We start from the raw sequence: 20,908 nt of genomic DNA, 5'->3' as shown, positions 1-20,908 counted from the left end.
CAATCGAACAGCAGGAGGGGGGCCTCCAGTCGTGGTCTTGCAGGCTGCTAACCAGGTTAGCCGCGCTGCTAACGCAGGCCGCCTCTGCCAAGCCAAATTGGTCGGAGAGATTTAGTGGAGCTCTTTCCAAACCCCGGGAGCCATCTGATGTTGCCTCTGTGGGCTCTTCTGCTCCGTGGGACCAGCTCGAGTGGCTTTTCTAACTAGCTCACGAGGCAGGGAGCCCTGCCACGTCTTTGTGATTTATGGACCAGAGTGACGGTTAATGCAGGCTGCTTTGCATATGCTTTGGTGGCTCTTTGTTTTTGACTGTAGACTTCTCCCCCCCCCCCCCTTTTTATTGAATATACTATTTAGACTTTTTTAAATCTACACAAATAAAATAACACAATAAAAATGTTTTTTTAAACAAAATGCCACAGCGCACACAACCAGGTTTAAAGGTGCCACAAGAATGTGGCCAAAAACAGTTACTACATTCAAATTCAAAATACCGAGGTCTTTTAGGTTTCGTTTTCTGGTGTAACTGGCAACCCGTGGTTGCTCTGCAACTGAGACTCTACTGACTGCAATGATTGGTAGAGGCGGTAGGTGGCACCACATGCCAAAACATGATTTCAAAACATAGACATGATTTGCAGTCTGCAAAATATTTTTTTTAATGCAAATATTTTGGCTGTACTGTTGTTGTTGGTGAGTTCAGTTTGTTATATGAACATTATTCCTGAGTCTCTGTGACATATTAGGAGGATTTTACGGCCAGTTGATTTAGGTTTATTACATAATGCACCTTTATCTCAAAAAACATACGGAAAACTCACAAATTAATAGTATAAAATGCGTTTCTATCGAGACTTCATTTTGAATTCTTCCATACCCGATACTGAAAGCCTCCATCGCTTCATTCCATTGCTGCCCAAATCGTGTTGTCCACTTACAGTCTATAATGTGCTGTTGTGTAAAAAAGAAAAAATGCAGGCACTGGTGTATGGATGAGTTAATTCAGGGAAGGGAAGTGGGGGCAATAAGGGTCAAGAGGATTTTATATAAATGCAAAGAGAGCATGTGCGAGGCATAAAATCACACAACAGGCTCCATCCAGCAGCTCACTTATCAAGTCTTTTGACAGTGCGTGTGTGTTCCCACCACCACAGCCTCTGGTTAAATGGAAATCAGCAAAGCAAAATGTGTACTTAATGTGTAATTAATCAGCCAATCAGGTGTCAGCAGCTCAGTGGATTAAGGCGTGCAGACGTGGTGCGAGACCTGCTGAAGTACAAAGTGAAAACCATGGAGAAGAAAGGTGATTTAAGTGACTTTGAACATGCCATGGTTGGCCATGTTCAAAGTCAGACGGGCTCAGTCTGAGTATTCAAAAACTGCTGATCTACTGGGATTTTCACACACAACCATCTCTGGGGTTTTACACAGAATAGTAAGCTGGAAGATATCCAAAAAATGTCCTGTTGATGCCAGAGGACGGAGGACAATGGAGAAACTGGTTAATACCTCAAATAACCACTGATTACAACCAAGGTATGAAGAAGGCATCTTGTGGAAACCTTGAAGCAACAACAGAAGACCTCACCAGACACTTACAGGTATGCATACAGAAGTAATAAAGTTACAAAAAATTATTTTAGTAGGGCGATAGGTGGTGTAGGTTGGTGTAGTGGTACTACTTCTTGCTGCATATAGGGAACCCGGGTTCGAGCCCCGGTTGGAACAAGAAGACCTGGGTTCAATAAGGGTCTTTCTGTTTGGGTTTTCTCTGGGTTCTCCGACTTCCTCCCACTGTCCAAATCCATGCAATATGGGGATTAGGTGAATTGGTCACTCTAAATTGACCTTAGGCTTGAGAGTGAGCGTGAATAGTCTATGTCTCTATATGTGGCCCTGCGATGGGCACCTGTCCAGGGTGTGCCCCCCGCCTATCGCCCTATGTCAGCTGAGATAGGCACAGCACCCCCCGCGACCCTCCGATGCAGAATAAAGTAGTATATTATGGACGGATGTATGGATGAAGTATGTAAAAATATGTCTTTTAATGTCTACCGTAACAAAGTTAGCATGGAAAGCGCTAAACTAGAACGGATAGCAACCGGGGCCAGATCCCACAGCGACTCCTCAGTGGCAACAGAGTTCGTGGTGTTGTTCTCAAGGAACGGACTCACTTTAGGTGTTGAAGAGCTGAGCGAGGAGTCCACGAGGGTCGTGGGAAGAATCGACTGCTTCGTAGGTGTAGCGGAGACGAAGGAGCTGGAGATTGACGGGAGGAGCGATTCCGGAAGTGCCGAGAATCCGCAGGAACTCCGACGTGGTGACCCGAGATGGAAATCAGGGTAAGTATCGCGTAGATTCAATGTGTCAGATAGCAAGGTAAGTAGCGACTATACCAGCTGAGCGAAAACGAGGAACTGACACCAGCGAGAGGCGCAGACCCCGCCTTAAGAGCACACGTGATCGCTGATCAGGAGCAGCTGGGGAGGAGTTGCGCAGGTGGAGGTAATCACTGGTGTCATTCAGGAAGTAGGTCAGCCACGCCCCCCTGCAGGGTGAGAGAAAGGACACGGAGTAGCAGAAACAACAACAAAGCTAGAGAATGTGGAAATGTAGATCGTGACAGGATGGATGTTATTTAGTTTAGCTCGTTGTGGTTTTCTCCGGGTTCGGTTTCGGTTTCCATTTGTCTCTATGTGGCACCTGTGATGGACTTGTGACCTGTCCAGGGTGGACCTCGTCTTTCACTCTATGTCGGCAGGGATTGGCACCATTGACCCTCACCATCACCCTCCAAGCCTCCATAACAGACTACAGAAGGAGCCACACTGAGCTGATGTAAATAAAACCAGGAGGACCTTTCAGTTTCACAACATGCAGGTCCTTCAATATCCTTCTCTGGAGGTAGACTCATTGCTCTGCCGATGAAGAACACTTGCTGTGTAAGTGTGGCAGCATTGATTTCAGCTTCACACGGACTTTTCTCTGCCTCTTGTAATTAGTTTGAAGGGAAGGAGGTTAAATGGGGGGGGGGGGTGAAATGGCGGTAATGGAGGAAGAAACAGGAGCGATAAAAGGCCACACACACAATGCTCTTTACAAGGTCTTCTATAAAGCAAGTCAATACACAACAAACAAGAACATATAGAATGTAGAACAGCATTTCAGAACCGATAACTTTTATTGGCAGGAAAATAAAGATCATGCGTGTCGAGGCATGTGTTACAGTTCAGATTTGATATAAAAAACGTTATATTGTGTTGTGAATTATTCGGAGTGATGGTTAACTGGTATAGGGGAGTGCGTAGCATGAGGATGTACTGCCATCTGCTGTTCAAGTTCACACTACACTAAAGGTTTCAATTTTGACTAAATTGATTGTCCTCTTTACCTATAAGCCAACACAATTGAAAATGTGAGAATGAATAAAAAACACCTAAAGAATAAAAGGTAAGTGCAAAATAAAATCGGGAGAAAATAACACAAAACGACAAGCTCTTCGTTCCTCTTTTAAAACCAAATACAGCGATACACATGATCTTTTTATACTGTACAATGATCATTTATACTTGCTTTAATATTGTTTGTCATTAAAATTGCAAACAGCAAGGAAGAATAAGAAAATTAAAGATAAAAAATACACTTGACAACTTAAAAATGACATTTTCCGGATGTATTTTTTATTCCTATACTAAAAGTAGACAGAATAAGCACGTTTCCCACGTTATACAACCAGTCCTAATACAGAAAAAAGCTAATTAAACTAAATAAATTAACTGTATTTCTGTGGCATGACCGTACAAGCAGGACAGATGCATAATAACAGATTTTTAACAGTGAATATCAGTGTGTGTGTGTGTGAAGAGAGTGCAGAAGTGAAGACTGCTACCCAGAGTCTTTTTTTATATACACGTCACGTCATGGCAAGCGGCTCAACCTTCCAATCCCACAATGCACAGCGCCAGCATCACCAAAGAAACCAGGCTCAGATTTGGTGTGATCATGGCGGCTTGACCTGAGGGAGCAGAAATATCATGAGATACAAGGACCAAAAAAAATTCTCAGACGAGTCATTTGATTATTTTAGTCTTACCCTTAATGCTAATCTTCCTGATCGGTCCGTCACCTCCTTCATAACGGCCGCGCACCATGAGCTCATAGTCGGCAACCTGAGGCATGGGGAAGTCCATGAAGTGCCAGCCAGTGATGTAGACTTTCCCGTAGATGTAGCCCGTCTTTCTGAACATGACCTAGGACAGAAAAAAACACAGGGTTTCAGCATTTCTATTATTGTCATTTAGTGTCAAAGGTACAATTTACTTAATTTTGAGAGCTTTAATCTTAGTTTTCAAATTTCTACACAGTCTAGACCCAGACTCTGTAGGAGAACTACATTAGGACAATCCACCTTCTCCACTAAAGGCCTGTCCACTCTGGAACACAACTCAAATCAAATTAATTCCAGATATAAAACTGTTTATAGCAATGGTTAATCGCTGGCTAAAAGCAAAGATAAAGCTGTACCCATTCATTTTTTTTTCGCGTCCTGATGGAAGTTATATTTGGCTTTTAAAGGCACGGTTTTGTGGTATGTATTTGAGTGCATCGTGAAATGTAGCTTTACCATGATTTAAACCTTATTGTGCAATGTATTTTATGGTACTGTGTATTGTAGTTTTAGTATGTTGATTACTTTATCGTGCTGATCAGCCCAAATTGGGACAAGAGAAAATTTAGAAGTAGCTATAAACGCTGTTGTTTTGTAGTGTAATATAATGAAAGATGTGTAGTATTCATCTATAAATCCCACACACACACACCTTGTAGTAGAGTGGGAAGGAAATATTGCCGAACCAGTCGTACTGGATGTGGTCCCACCACACATACAGCCATTTTCCCGTCCAGGAGATATAGCGCCACATTCTGGGAGGGTCTGGAGGCGCTGTAACATGACACGTGTTTGTATATCGTTAAAAAAAAAAAGGGATAACACATTATCATACTACAGGTTGTCGAGTTATTCGTCTCACGTGGTCTCTTCGTGAACATCTCGCAGTGTTCGCCTGGCGGACCGAGGCCGGCGCCGTTGAATCCGCGCACCTCAATGAGGTAGTGCGAGTCGGGCAGCATGTTCTCCAGCCTGGTCTGATTGGCGTCGGCTGGAACAAATATACGGTTGGCTCCCGGCTCTGGGTCGTCGTACTTTCTCCAGTATTTGACCTGGTTGAAAACGTACAATTACAATTGCACTTCCTTACAGCACCCTAATGTTGATATGTTCTTATATATCCATGATTGACAATCCAGGGACTAAGATGGAAGAACTGGATTTGGTGTCCAACTTATAACCATATCGATGGTTTTGAGCGACCACATGTACCAGTTCCGAATAATGGGTCAATGAGTTGTCTATATGGTTAAAAAGTAAGTTTTTGAGCCTACTAAATGCTTTGTATACCTGGTATCCCTCAATGTATTGCTGCAGGCCTGTTCCAGTGTCAACCACAGGCAACCACCACACCAGAGCTTCAGTGGAGGACACTGGCCTTGCATAGACGTCTGTTGGAGGCTCTATCGGCACTGGAGAAAGAGATAAGAAAAACAGTTCACACCCTCTCATTTTCCAAGGTAACTCGATGACCGAGAAGAAAAACAAATTTTTAAATTACCATCTCGTGGGTAGTAGATGACCTGGGTCATGCTGTACGGTCCATCCCCTTTCACATTAAAAGACTTGATTTTCACCTGGAACTCTCGCACCTGGAAGTCTTCCTCGGTCGGAATGAAATATGAGTCTTTGTGGACGTAACGCCTCGTCTCAGGGTCTGAGATGGTCTTGTACAGCCACTCGTACGCGTCGTGGGGCTTGAACGCGACGATGTAACCAAACTTCTTGCCGGAGAAATACCATGGTTGCACAGGCTAGAAAAGGCCAAAAAGAAAGGGGGGGGGGGATATTTTACTATCTAAAGATGCATTCAGTGTCGCATGAATTGAAAGATTACTCACTGTCCATGTGATGACAATCTCCCCATCTCTACCTCCATAGCCAGCCACATCAGTGGGTGATACCACTGGAGCTGAAAAGACAAATGCCACCAGTGAGTTATCAGTTTTTGGATTTTTCCTCTACATCTCTCTTCGCTGAATGTCAGTGGTCTCTCCTTACGAGCATCCCAGGTCTTGATCTTGAGGGAGGGGATGCTGGCCTCCCCAGAGCCATACTCGTTGGTGGCGATGATCCTGAATTGATACTCCATCCAGGGATACAGGTCTGTCACTTCAACTCTCTCCAAACTGCCGTCAACAACTGCTGGAGCTGAGAGACACATGACGGACAACCCAATGAAAATTCACTGCAGTACAACCGTGGAGCAAGCTGGCCCTCTAGTGGTGAAGAGCAGTACTCACAGGTGCTGGCATCCCTCCAGTCATCCTCATATAGAGCCCAGTAATGCCTGGTCTGAACCGTGTAGTGGAGAATGGGACTATTATGATCCGCTCCTTTACTCCACAACAGCTTCACCCACGTGTCCCCGATCTCCTCGACCCGGATCACACCAGGAGGCCCAGGAACACCTGGAGGGGAGAAGAATATTCATGGAGAGAAGGTTGTCAAAAGAATATTTATTGATTGTGATTTCCCTTTTCTTATTTGCTTTGGATACATACACACTTCTTAGGCATGCTGATACTAACCTACAACCTTGAGGTCAGCATATGCCGAGTCATTGTCCACCACAGTCTGTGCCGTGCAGGTGTAGCGACCCTCGTGCCAAATCTGGACATTCATTATTCTAAGGTCACCTCTGCCATCTTCACTCTGGGGGGACCAGACCAGGAAAGAGGAAGTTTAAAGACCAACTGGAACCATATGTGAAATTAAAAAATAGGTTGCTTCGATGACGAATCATCACCGTACCATGACGCGTTCGTAGTGTTGCCACTCAGAGTCAAAGTCGATGACTCTGAAGTCGATGGCCCAGATGAAGGTGATGTCCAGCATGGGGTCAAACGAAGCAGAGCAACTCAGAACGGCCTCATCCCCAACCTTAACCTCGGTGTCCTCAGGAGGCACAGAGAGGCTGGTCGGATCTAGGTGGTAGAATATAAGAAATGAATGTAAAAGGCAACGTTTCTGTTTAAGCTGACGATGTTTAAGTCTGTAAAAGAGTACATAAAACCTGTGATGGTGAGATAGCCAGAGCTTCGGGCCTTCCCTCTGTCATTCTCAGCAGAGCAGGTATAGATGCCCTCATCATTTCTGGTGGCATTAAGGATCTCCAGAGTCCCATCGTACATGATCGAAATGCTAAAAAATGAACAGAATAAATGATGGGTAAGCTAATGCAGCATCAAAAAAAAGTGTCTTATTGTTCCTTCTCATTCTCGGACTGACCGTGAATTGTTGAAGAGCAGCTCCTTGTCCTTCGTCCAGGTGAACCGAGGTCTCGGAGCGGCTCGGGGTTTACACTCGATCACCACGCGTCCGTCTCTTGCGCCGAGAAGCTGCTTCTTTACAGGGTTCAACTCAAATGTCGGAGCACAGGCTGGAGGTGAGATTACACAGTGTTGGGTTTGGGAACCATGATATTTAAAAAACCCATTTTCCAAGCGTCTTATAATAACATCGTAAAACAGCACGGGTGAAGTGAGATCCAGTCATCCAATGTGGTCACAGGAGATGCTTCCAGTATGCATTTTAATATCAGGGCTGAACGGTCATACTCGGCTCTAGTGACCGGATATTTCAGGACAGATGTTAATATTGTAAGTAACGTTGTTTGGCAGGACTCACCGATGACACGCAGCTCGGCGTTGGCATATTTGATGCCCCAGAAGTTCTCAGCAATACACTGGTACATCCCCGAGTCGTCAAAAGTCAGACTGGAGAACTTCAGCTCGCCTTTGCCGTACTGGAGAAAAACCAGACCAAACCCAAATTCATAACTGAACACACTTTTAAAAAGGGAAACTAAGTCTTGTGATAAGCTCAGAGTTTTCACCATATATCCGTCTTTGTACCAGCGGATGAAAGGAAAGGGCTTCCCTGATGCCACGCAGCGCATGGTATGTTCGGAGCCGATGTCGATCTGAGTGTTGTTGATGGTTTCGGCCCACTCTGGGGCAGCTGATGGACACGAAAGAGATGCAAGGCACTACTTGGTTATGAATGTAAAAACGCTCAAATCTGATCTGTAATTAAATCAGATACGAGTCTCGACTCGACTTACACTCCACATAGAGCCAGGCCTTGTGCCAGTCCTTCCCTTTGGTGTTGATGGCCTCGCACTCGTACCCGCCGACGTCCTCGTACTGCACGTTGTACAAATGGAGCACAGCTCCCGACTCGCTGATCTCGTGATTCGGCGGCAGATCTGTGGCGTCGACCTTCCGCCAAACAATGTGAGGGATGGGACTGAAGGACGTTACGGATATGTTAAATAAGCAAAAGCGTCACGCGAGATCAGCACATACTCATACAGTAATACACCACTTACTTTCCCAGAGCAAAGCACTCTAATGTAATATTAGAGGCCAGCATGGCAGTAGTTTCTGGGAATCTGACCCTGATGTCTGCTGCGTACTTCCTTTCCTCACCTGAGGCAAAAAAGTATTTTTTTTTACATCGTCGGGAAAAAAAAGGCTTTCTCTTGTTCAATGTTCTTAAAATGCAATATAGATCTACTAACCCTCTTCAATGGGTAAAGGGATGAGTGGGATAAACTTGGAGAAGACACTCTTGCCAGTGATGGGGCTGGAAACGTAGCAGGAGTAGTTTCCTGCATCCTGAGCTTCCACCTTGGAAATGTAGAGGTTCCCCGTTCTCTGGGAGACAAAGCGGCGGCGATCGGTGTTCAGGAAAACTGGGAACTCGTTGAAGATCCAGCGGTACGTCACCGCCTCTGAAGGAGAAGAAGGAAAATAACCGATGATCCACTGATGTGCGGTGAAAAGACGAAAATGCTCGATTAAAACAGTCTTTCTTTTTTTAAACGTACCAGGCCAAGCTTTTGGAGGAGCACACAACAAAACTGCTCCCTGTCCTTGTTTGACAAACACTGGCTCTCTCTCCTCATCAGAGAACTCCTCCACAACTACAACCACAACGAAAAATAACAGAAAATACATAATTGCAGTACAAGTATCATATTGGAAACATCTTTAAGGTCCCTCTTCCACTCATTCATCCCTGCACAGAATGGTGTATTCCTTCATCCTGGACCAACCTGGACCAGTGACCATCAAGTTACAAGCCCCAATTCCTTCCCTCTTGACCATGGGCCGCCCCAATTAGCTATAATATCTGTAATTTTTGTGCTCACATCCAAACTTGACCCTGGCCTCCTTGCTGATGACGGTGCCGTAGATGTTCCTGGCTACGCACACGTACGTGCCAGCGTGTTTCTTCTGCCTGGGGTTGGTGACAACCAGGTTACCCCCCACCAGGCTGTAGTGCTCATCCGGCTGCTCCATCAGCTTGATCTCCCAGCTATCTCGACGCCACCTTGCGATCATAAAAAAAAAAAAAACCCGATATGATATGAAGCCATACACCGTATGTTTGCCGTATGTGTGACATAGGGCGCGTATGCCTGTATGAAGCGTGCAACCTGTATGAAGCTGGAGGGTTTGCACGCGCCCTGCAGTTCATGGAGATTCTCTTGTCGGGCGAGTCCTCGTTGTAAACCACATCCACAGGCTCCTCCTCAAAGATGGGACCGTAACCAGTGGCGTCATCTGACAAAATGTAATCATAATAATTAGGAAAGGATCTTTATTGTAATCATACGACAAAATCATGACAAACTCCACACAGCAAGGTCCCAGACTGGGAATCGAACCCATAACCTTCTTACGGTGAGGCAACAGTGCTAACCACTAATCCCGTCATCTTATATTGAAAATATTGAGCTCTTGAAGTAATTGCCATTCTCGGCAATGTTAAAATACAGTGGAGTAAATGTTATTTGTTTAATTTTCCATGCCGCCAGAGGAAGCCCCTGTACCACTGGAGGTACATGCACCACAGTTTGAGAACCATGGGATCACACTGATGTGCAGTATGCCCCGAGTTGAACTCACCTCCATAAATTCTTGGCTCACCAAAGAGAACAGCCACTGCAAAGCAAAGCAAGAAAACAATATTTGATCATCTCAAACCTGATCACAGTAACGGCTGTTCAATCATATTATTCTGAAAGGCTTTAGTGTGTGTTTCTGACCTGTGGGGGAGATGGAGGAGGACAGGGCCAGGAGCAGTAAAACAGCGGAGGCCATGTTGTTTATATCAGGACATACAACTATAGAGAGAAAATGTAAGATTTCACAGGAAGAAAAATACATAACATGTGGAACGTGAATGGATTCTCCACACTAGAAAACCACCAGGAACCTTTAAATAATTCAGGAAGTGAGTGACTCGGCAGAACACCGAGCGTGTGTGCACATGCACCTGCAGAGACACACACACAAAAAGCACTGCTCTGCACGTGCAAACAACTTCGACTGTGCAAAATGTGAGGTAGCTTCGTCATGTACTGCGTCACTTCTACGGGGGAGGAAATGGGACGACAAGCTGCGAGCACGAACCACATTGGTTCAGTTCTATGTGTCTATTGTGAGGCCATCAGGGAATCTGCTATTTGAAATAATGGAAAAACAAATGACAATTAAAAACCTTCAGCAAAAACAACTAATTGTGGCAATGCAAGCTTCAGCAGCCATCGTGCAACCAAGGTTTGTTTATTCTGCACACTCTGCAAAAGCCAGTCTTTTTCCCCAAAACATTCTGGATGAAGATGGTGTAAGACACATACAAAATGTGCCATCGGCTGCATCTGCTGTCCAGTAAGAAAGATGGAGTGAGAGCAGAGGCCTTGCACACTGACATTCAGAGACTGCAGCAGTCTGCACCGACTCTTCATATGTGACTCGACACAAATAGCAGTATGTCAGGCTGCACTAGCACTGCAGACAACTACATCCATCCATGGCACGGTTTTCATTATAACAACAAAGTGAGTTTTATCTGCCTCTGCATGATCGACTGACGGCACAACAACCTCAAATCACGCAGTAATCCCATCACAGATCCTCTTTAGACCGGGGATGATTTAGGTCAGCACATGTATTAAAGCCTTGCATCTGGGGCGGGTGACTGCAGACTGACTGCACAAATAAACAGTGTTTTTTGCTTTGTGGTTTTGCAGAATAGAATAGAATAGAATGTCCTTTATTGTCATTATACAGTGTACAACGAGATTTGGAGAGCTTCTCCTTTTCAGTGCAGAAATGACACAGTGTGTGTAGATCAGACAAGGAATAACACGTTTATTATTTCACTGATTTGTGCCGTTTGTTAATGACCTTCCTGCATCACAGGAGCTTGAAGATGATGATGACATTAACTCAAGCTGAACGCAATCCCATGAAGGACTTTTACCGAACGGGATATGGTGCATCCTGCGGCTCCCTGCGCACTTTGCGCACACACACACACACACTCGGACACTGTCACCTTGCCTTTCCCTTCCACTTTGTGCTGCCCATGTTTAAACTAAGCTCAACTAGTTTTTTTTTGTAAAAGACATCATACAGAGCTGACTTCATTGCATTCCCTCTAAAAGTACGCAGCTCCTTGCATCACTCCGCTCCAATGACGACTGAGCGGCACCGGCAGCTCTGCAATGCGGTACTCTGGATGGGCCGGTCCATTTTCTGCATCAACACACTAAACACCGCTTTGATTCCCGCAGAGTCGCGGACATCAGAGCGAACTCGGGTCGTATCGCTCAGCTGATGCGTTTGCGCTCTTACCTTTAGAGGCAGAGAGAGGTGCGGTTGAATCTCAGCACATTTTCCGCACGGCACACCTGGACCCGAACCTTATCGTCCCGCAGAACCGCCACATCCACCCACGAGAGCGTCCCGTTCAGAGGAACTTTTCTATTGGATGACAGAGGATGAGAGGCGCCTCTGGTAGGCAGCGAGGATGCTGCAGCGATTGGTCCATGAGAGACAGAGGATGGAGGAGAGGAGGGAGGGAGGGAGGGAGGGGGAGCACCATGATGATGCTGCAGCCTCCAGTCAGAGATTAAAAGCAGCAGCAGTTGTCCCCGTTTGTTCACTTTAAAGGTGCATTATGTAATAAATCTAAAGCAACTGATCATAAAATCCTCCTAATATGTCACAGAGACTCAGGAATAATGTTCATATAACAAACTGAACTCACCAACAACAACAGTACAGCCAAAATATTTGCATTAAAAAAAATACTTTGCAGACTGCAAATCATGTTTATGTTTTGAAATCATGTTTTTGGCATGTGGCGCCATCTACCGCCGTCTACCAATCAGTGCAGTCAGTAGAGTCTCAGCTGCCGAGCAAACTCCCCCTTGGGTTCTATGGTGGAAAACTGAAAATGAAGACACATAACCATGTAATTATGTTGTCTTTATTTGGACCTATAGGAATCAGTGTTCGACTCGTACAGAACAAAACGTGTGCCTCGCTTTTATTAGTAAAGGGAGAGAAGACCGAGTAAAGTGGCAAATATAAAGAAAGCTATGTTGTTCAAGGACAGGTCGTCGTTAACTCATACTTCCTCTTAAATCCCTTGATTCATGCCAAATAGCATTAAATAAAAAAGGCAAAATTGTAAACGTACAACATATGACTTTCCTACAGTTCAGATTCTCAGCATTCTCCTTGGCTTAGACCACCGATCTACATCTCCTTGAACACTTCCCCTGAAGGCAGACCTTCATTAGGCCACATCTCTCCGCGCAGTCATCGTCCTCCACACCCTCGAAAACTTGACGCTCTTCGCGGAGCTTGTTGTTCTCGTCACTGATGGTCTTCTTGGTCAAGAGGAGCTTCCCACAGTCGCTGAACACGGCCTTGTCGTGCGTGACCTTATCCCGGAGCTTGCGGTTGACCTCCATGAGGATGACGTTCTCCTTCTTCGTGGCGTCGATCTCGGCTTTCATCTTGTGACATTTGTTGAGCCAGGGTCTGGCGTTCTGGTGTTTCTCTTTCAAGTCTTTGAGCCTGCAGTGGAGGACGTAATTCAAGTTCATCTTGGCCTGTCGCTCAGCTTTTAACGCCGCGTACAGGGCCGGTGAATGCGTGTCGTTTTGCACTTCTTTGGTTAAATCCTCAAGTTGTTTGTGGAGAACAAGGTTGCACAGATTCAAAGCGCCGTGCTCCTGCTGGATCTTCTGGACTTTCTCTCGGAGGCGATTTTGCATGCCGAGTTTCTGGCTGAGGTCCTGAAGCTGACGCTGCCGCACATCATTGTCCTGGCTCAGAGTTTTGATGCCCGTCTTCAAATTCTTGTAGTCAGTCTCCAAAGCTTTGAGATTACACAGTTTCTCAGCTATCCCGGCAATTTCTTGTTGGAGATCATGTTTGTGTCGGATGAGGGTTTGTACTTTTTCTTCTGCCACTCTCTTTTTCTCCTCCAAGGTCTTTTGAGTCTGGAGTTCTTTGCGCAGCCTGTTCCTTTCCTTTTCGAGGTGTTTGTTTGTCCCTTTGGCCTCCTTTTCCACTGTGTTGAGCTTTTCACATTCATGTTGCAAGTCCTGTTGATTTGCACTCTTCCCGCTATCATTCCAGATAACAATCTGTTGTTTCCTGGTTTCGACACATTGATGTCCTTCAATGTCGTTCTGCAGAGTGGGAGCGCCGTCGCCCTGGATCTCCGCAGGAATTACCTGTTTACGCGTAAACATTGCGCTGATCTCCTGTATACCACTGTATATGCGTAGAACCGTTGTGTTGCATTATTGCCTTGTTTTCCCATTGCTTTCTCTTCTGCAGCTCTCTGGAAGGATTGTTTCCACCTTTGCCTGAGATTGGTTTTGTTGGTGGTGGTGGTGGTGTCGTCTCACACCATGTTATCATAGAATATGACATCATTTTGTTCAACCTTTGAAGCGTGGTGGTGATCATTTAATTCCAAATCTAAGAATTTGTCTTACGTATTTTGTTATTCGGTGGTGTGAAGCAAGATGAAGCCTTGAAGTCTTCAAGCCTAAAGGTTCATGCGTATACAAACTTCCCCCTGCTGGTCAAAGACTGTAAGATCAAGAAATAAATACATTTTTCTTTAACTATGCATTTTTTCTCTGGTGAGCACACTCATTCAAACCATGTATTTTCTTGGCTGATACATTCTAATCGATGTTCCGTGGTAGTTTGAAAGTCATATGGGGGACTATAATGTTTCAAACTTTGGCAGCGTTAACAAGGATATGCAACTGATGTTGAGGGACACATTCATTTTTCATTTTAAAAAAAACAAACAAAAAGAACAGTATTTGTGAAACAGTATTGGGGTTTAAGCGATTCTCCAGCTTCCTGGATAACCATTTTTGTAGGTCACAGATGATGCTGGGGTGCACACAAAAAACCCCACAGCGAGTCGTCGGTAGAGGTCTGGAAACACCAACCGAACCGTTACGAGCAGCGAAGCTTCTTCAGACGTAATCGATGGCGTCACTCACTGTACAGAAACACCGTACATCCCCATCCCTAAAAAAAAGTCAGTTAGCGACCAATATTGCCCATTCAGGTCATCAATGTCATCTTAAAATAATCGTTTTCTGCCATTTTCCAATCAATAAAATGGATGGAGTGTGACGGCAAATAGGAAATCTAATTTGCCTTTGATGTGTGCATAGCAGAGCTTTATCTGATCAAAGGCAACAATATATTTTTTTGATTTTTACTTCGGTTAGATGAGAGTAACAAGCGCACGCAAAGAATTCCCTCTTGTAGACTTTGTGATCGTTGTGATCGTGATGCGTTGCTTTCATGATCATGTTTCAAAATAAACGATCATTAGATGCAGCGTTAAAATTCTTATTTCAGTTGGTTCGGAGAACTCAAGTTGACTTTTTATTGTTTTAAAGGCAGTTGGGCATCCACAATGTTGCATTTCTGCCTTCCTTCCCAAGGAAGTTTCAAAGGCAAGTTAATATGCATGGTTGAGACCTGGAAATATTTGACAGAAATGGTTGCAACCATGCTAGTTTATGTTAAATGTGCCGATTGAGTCTTGAAAATGCAAAAACTTGAATAAAATGTTGAGTCCTTTCTGAAACCTCTTGGTTCCCAATTTCAAACCTACAAAGACAATATCACAACATAAATGGACAAGCCTAGGACAATACGAGGCCTGGTTCCAGGGCGGGACCCTGGTAAACCCTCCCAGCCGGGTAGACTGGCTCTCTGTCCTTCCCGGAGGAGACCAACCCTGGAGGATAACATCTCGAGCGGCCTGGGAACACCTGGTAGAAATGGCTGGGGAGAGGACTGTCCTTGCTATAAGGCTGCTGCCCCCACAACCTGAACCCAGATAAATGGAATAAACCACTGCCACCCTTAATTGTTGTTACACGACCCCCATTTTTCTTTCCAAACTAACCATTGACTGCCAAGTTAAAGTCAGCTCTTATGTTGTAAAAACAAAAAAAGTTATTTCAAAATGATCCGTCATTTTTTCCCCCCCCCACACCATCGACAGAAATATTGAGCAAAGCCTCCTTCATTTGTATGATTTAGTTTTTGTCGAAAAGGATTTTTCAAGAAGCACTTTTTAATTGTTTTGACCCAAGACCAAAAAAAAAAAAAACACACAAAGCCTAGTCTTAACCACAAGGTCATCATTATTTCCCACTGTTTATCCAAGTATCACGATAGCAGGACTGTTTTCATTGTGCCACATATTTTGATTTGGCAACGGTTTTATGCCGGATTCCCTTCCTGACGCAACCTGCACCAAGAAGCAGACGTGTTTGATTTCTGTCAGTTTATGGCCATTGCCATTAACTTTTTTAGGAAGCACAGTCTAGGTTCATATTTGTATACATCAATTATCTGCAGACTCTGCCCAATCGGGCCATCTACCTCCTGCCATCGTTTCCCCTCGCTCAAGAACTCCTCCACTTTGGGCCATCAACGCCCTTTTCTTGCTGATCGTGGCCTCAGATTTTGAAAAGCTGGTCCTCATTTCAGCCACTTCACGCTTGGCTGCAAACTATCCCAGTGCACGCTGTAGGTCACTGTCCAATGTCTCCGCCAGGATCATCTGCAAAACCACAGAGACGGAATCATAACACCAAACTTATCACCCTCTGCCACTTGCTGTGCCTAGAAATTCTGCCCCGTATAAATTCTAAACCGAACCAATGACAAAAAGGGAAGACCGTACCAAGTTCAACCCCAATTAGGAATGGGTATGACTTACTTGACGACAATGCCAACCAAACTCCCGTCTCAGACAGTACAGAGATTGAATCTACTGCGACTGAGGGACATGGTCAAAGGCATTTTCAAGATCCACGAAACGTGTTCGCCTGCAGTCTCCCACGCAATCTCACTCTTGTAACGGCATAGACCTGTTCCTGTTTTCAAAGAGCAGGACAAAAAAACCTCAATGTTCCATCTGGATTTGAGGTTTAACCAACTGACAATGGAGTCTCTTCCTCAGCACTCTTGTGTCGGTCTTCTTCCACTGGAGGCTGAGGAGGAGGGTGAGGGTCGCCCTCTGGTTGGACCACGTCCTCTTTTCCCACTTCTTGAAGAGAGGAAACGGCGGCCGTCTCGGGGCAAACGCCTTCCACGGTGCCGCCACATGTTTTGTCCGAGGGCAGTTCTTCGTCGACGTGCTGCGCGACGACTTCGTCTTTGTCCTCCACAACCTCAAAGCGTTGAAGTTCTTCGTGGCATTCCCTTATTTTGTTGTGGAGGGTCATATTTTCGTGGTTCAGGTTCTTTTTCTCCAAAAAGAGTTTTTCGCAGTCAAGAGTTTGAGCCTTGTCGTGTTTTATCTTTTGAAGAAGCTTATCGTGAACAGATTTGATCGTGTCATTCTCCTTCTGAATTTCGTCGATCTCAGCTTTCAGTTTGTGGTATTTGTTGACCCGAGCTTCCATCATTTGACCATCTACTTTCAGATCTTTGAGTTTGCACTTGAGGTTATAATTCAACACAAACCTGGCCTGTTTCTCATCTTTTGCTGACGTATAAAGGACATCGAATTTTCTGCCCTCTTTCACTTTTTTGGAAAGGTCCTGAACCTGTTGATGGAGAGAAATATTGTGCAGCGCCAATTCTTGGATGTCCCTCCGTTTCTTTTCTATTTTCTGAGCCAGGCGACCCTGCATAAAGAGATCATCGTTGAGGTCTTGAACCTTGTTCCGCAGCATATTGTTCTCCTGGCTCAACGTTTTAACCTCTTTCTTTAAAGCGCTATATTCAACCTGCAAATGTTTAAAAGATTTAAGTCTATCGTCTATTTGTGCCATTTCTGTCTGGAGATTATGATTGCTTTGGATTAGGATATGTTTTTTGCCTTCTGCCAACCTCTTTTTTTCCTCCAAGTCTATTTGAGCCTGTACTTGTTGGCGCATTTTGCTCTTTTCACTTCCAAAGTATTTGTTGAAACCCTTAGTAATCTTATGGGCTATGAGCCCTTTAAAATCACGCTGTAAATCAGAAAAACTGCTCGTTGGTTTTGCGGGTTCTGGTTCAATAAGCGCTGGGCAACGGGTGCAGATGTGGTTCGTTTGTGCCTCATTGTCTCTCTCCAGGAGGGGGGTATCTTCCTCCTCAAACTCCTCACAAATTCCCTGTTTTTGTGTAAACATTATGCATCCACTGTATGTCGTTCTCTGCCTCGCCTTCGGTGTTTCTCTTCAGTTGAGATCCATAATGTTGCATTGCCGCATCGTTTACTTGATCTTTTTCATCAATCGCATACCTTCTGAGTGCCTAAGAGAAGTGGAGGACAGAAAAATGTGACATCATTCGTGACATCGTGGTCTGCCTTTGAAGAGTTCTTATGTTGAAAATAAGAACACAAACCCCACCTACAACACGGAATATTGGACAAAATGGATGAAGCACCACAGCAGTTCAATCACCCTGCCAAAACAGCCCTGTTCAGAACGCTCGGTTTAGTAGTATCTCTTTAGGTCCACCTTAAAAAAAAAAGTAAAAGAAACTTAAGGGACAGGAAATGACATCAGCCACAGAGGCTACTGGGAGCTAACAGCAGTTAGCATTTGGAAAAGGGATCATTTGCAGGCACATTGCCGTCATATATAACACGTATCCACTGGACAGATAAATCCTCCGAGGCTGGAAGTTTGTGTAGAACTCGGTGCTACACTGTGCAGCCAAGAATATAATTTTTTGCAGACTTCCAGTTTTCGAATACCGTTGCCTTCGCCAGCGCTCTCGCATGTTTTACAAACAAAGCGGAGCTCCGCGAAACAATAATTCCAGGAATTTAGCGCATTGTGACGTCCCAATGAGAGCGAAAGTCAACATAGCATGTTTTATCTCATGTTCTTAGACTGAGGAGGACCACAAACACATGAGCGAATCATCGCTTTGCCGACCGATGGGACCTCCAGAGTCCCAAATATAAGGATTTAAATGATTAAAAAGTTGATTTTGCATAATATGGGACCTTTAAGTGGCATTTTCAGCGTCATGTTGACGCTTCGCAAGCAGGCTACTATTCGATTATACCAGCCATCAACCACACTGGTGTCTGCTCATATGCACCTTTCTTTGTCATCTAAATGGGAACATTACATTCCCTGGTTCCCAACGTCAGTGTGTATGGCATGCTGCACTGTGCGTGTGGTCGAAAATAGGAAAAAGAGAATGCGATTTGAAATCCTGAAACCAACATTTATTTCATCTTTTTAAACGTCATTTAAAATACAAAATATTTTCGCAATATTATACTAAAGAGTAAACCACTGACAGCCTTCCATGCTTCTCATGTAGCTTCAACATTAACCAGAATGTCATATCCCACTGCATGTTTTTCGCCACGATTCACACTCGAGTGTGCCAATACATTATCAGTCCATGCCGGCTCAGTCTTGTTTATTTTAAGTGCACACTCTCAAAAAAAAAAAAAAAGCATGGGTCAGTTTCAGGAGTTGTCTAGTTTAGAACGACAGTTTTCCAACATGCTGCGTTCAAATACCCAATGTTGTTCTGAATTAAAAGCAGGATTTATTTATTTTTTGTGGGAAATGACAAATCCCACTTAAATTGTGTGCCTTGTTATTAAAAAAAACAATCCAGAAAAGGTGCATGAATCATCAGAGACGGAAACAATACAGTGTCACACAAGCTCAGTCACAAGTTAAATAGTCTCTTGATACCTGATGGGGGCTAAACATTTTTTGAGCAAATTCACCTGACAAGATGAAAAAAAAAAAAGAAGAAATTGAATTAACATTTCACTGCAAATTAAAAAAAAAAAAAAAAAAAAAAGAGTGAAAACTTGAAATGATCTCATTGCACACAAAGCCATTTCGCGCCCCTTCTTTATGCTTCAGATGTCAAGCTCTCAACACACCCGACGCTTCAATTCAAGCCGTTATTTACAAAAAAGTAACATTATGTAAAAAGCCGACACAATGCAAACCGAAAAAACTTGATGCAAGTTATGATAAATTCAGGATGTGGAAATGTTCTCCTGGAAAAGAGAGTATTGATTCTCCTGCTGAGTGTAGGTGCAGACTGCTTGACACACACACACACACATCAGAAATATAGACACATTCATGGAAATCCAAAGCAAAATAGTATACACCACGCACGCTTTGACATCGTAGCATGCATGCGCTTCACATGGCACGCACACACACACACACACCTTTCATTTACAGCAATATAAAACTCACTGAGTGCTGCACTTGGATCGTGACGATATACACAGATATAAGGTTAAATGCATAAACCCAAGTCACCAGTGTGTTTAATCATTTTTGTCGCGTAACGAGCAATATTTTCATTCACGTAAAACAGGTTACACTTGTTTTTCACATTCAGTATCATTACACAACATTTTTTTCTGACCCCTTTCTTTTCCAAGTGCACAGAGTAACAGTTAAGATCCATCCCTACAGGAGTCACGTTCGCGACGGTTCGAGTCGTGGCAGGTTACCTGGCAAGTACATTGGCAGTAGTTCGGAGCTGCTGAGCAAAACACTGATCCTCCACCGTAAGGACGAGCGGTTGACGAGGAGAATGTTTGAAATGAAGTCATAGGTGTCGAGGGCTGTGACTTAAGGCTTCCCACGCGTCTGCTTTAATCCTGAAAATGTGAAATTGTGTGACGATGACGTGATTGTCAACAAGGCCGTAACAATCTATAGCTAAGAGGCTAATTTTTTGAAAATCCGTTTCCAGCCCAGTGCAGGAACCCTGAACAAGACTCAATTTGGCTATTTTAAATGAATAAGCCCACAGATGTTTCACTACTTAGCGTTCATTAGCAAACTATTAAACGTCACCAAAATCCCATGGAGCTAATTCTCAATGGTCTGCTCACAAAGCCTCTCCAGCAGAACCAAAGCCTCTATGAAGATGGATGTTACTATGGATCTACGGCACTCGAAACCACGCTAATGGGTTCCGAATAAACATTTAGAACCTGCCTTTTTGTACTCTCGGTAAGCTACATGCAACAGCATTCATCTCCGTTCTAACCAAGAGCTGATAAAAAGGAATAGAAATTCCATCGGAATCTATTCTGGGGTAGCAGATTTGTTCCGACAATGCTAGGGGGAATAGGGTAGTAGCTTGCTAAATAAAAGGGTCCCACAGTGGATTTGATTCAAAGTGGAAGCACAGTGAAGTGAAGATGGTGACACTGGATCGCCAACTTGAGGCATAGGTTTGGTGAAAAGCAAGGGATTGGAGGGAAAAAACTGAGGACCAAATCAGTGTGAAACTTCTCCTTAGCTGAAGTGAAGGAATGACCCAATAACAAGGTTTGAGCAAATATGAACGGGGCCCTGACCTTAAAATAGAACACACAAGTACAAACTTTGTCACATACCAACATCTACCAGTTAATCTCCATGTG

The 20,908-nt window shown here is 44.3% G+C and overlaps 1 protein-coding gene across 1 annotated transcript; it reads right to left on the bottom strand.

Annotated features, from left to right (window-relative positions):
* Positions 1–3,932: 3,932 nt before the first annotated feature.
* On the bottom strand, positions 3,933–10,281 carry cntn1b (contactin 1b; the record flags this gene model as incomplete). The annotated part of the gene is made up of 23 exons (XM_083906807.1): positions 3,933–4,015; positions 4,094–4,250; positions 4,821–4,942; positions 5,031–5,220; positions 5,459–5,580; positions 5,670–5,922; positions 6,010–6,080; positions 6,170–6,319; positions 6,412–6,579; positions 6,700–6,823; positions 6,923–7,095; positions 7,185–7,312; positions 7,400–7,550; positions 7,799–7,916; positions 8,007–8,131; positions 8,235–8,419; positions 8,502–8,601; positions 8,694–8,906; positions 9,003–9,098; positions 9,327–9,508; positions 9,615–9,741; positions 10,087–10,122; positions 10,227–10,281. The coding sequence occupies 23 exons, from the start codon at positions 10,279–10,281 to the stop codon at positions 3,933–3,935; spliced, it is 3,129 nt and encodes a 1,042-aa protein (XP_083762933.1).
* Positions 10,282–20,908: the final 10,627 nt, after the last annotated feature.

The sequence above is a fragment of the Microchirus variegatus genome (assembly GCF_963457635.1).
Source record: "Microchirus variegatus genome assembly, chromosome: 20".
NCBI classification, from domain to species: Eukaryota; Metazoa; Chordata; class Actinopteri; order Pleuronectiformes; family Soleidae; genus Microchirus; species Microchirus variegatus.
The sequence above is the reverse complement of the archived record's forward strand: the minus strand, read 5'-3'. Positions and strand labels throughout refer to the sequence as shown.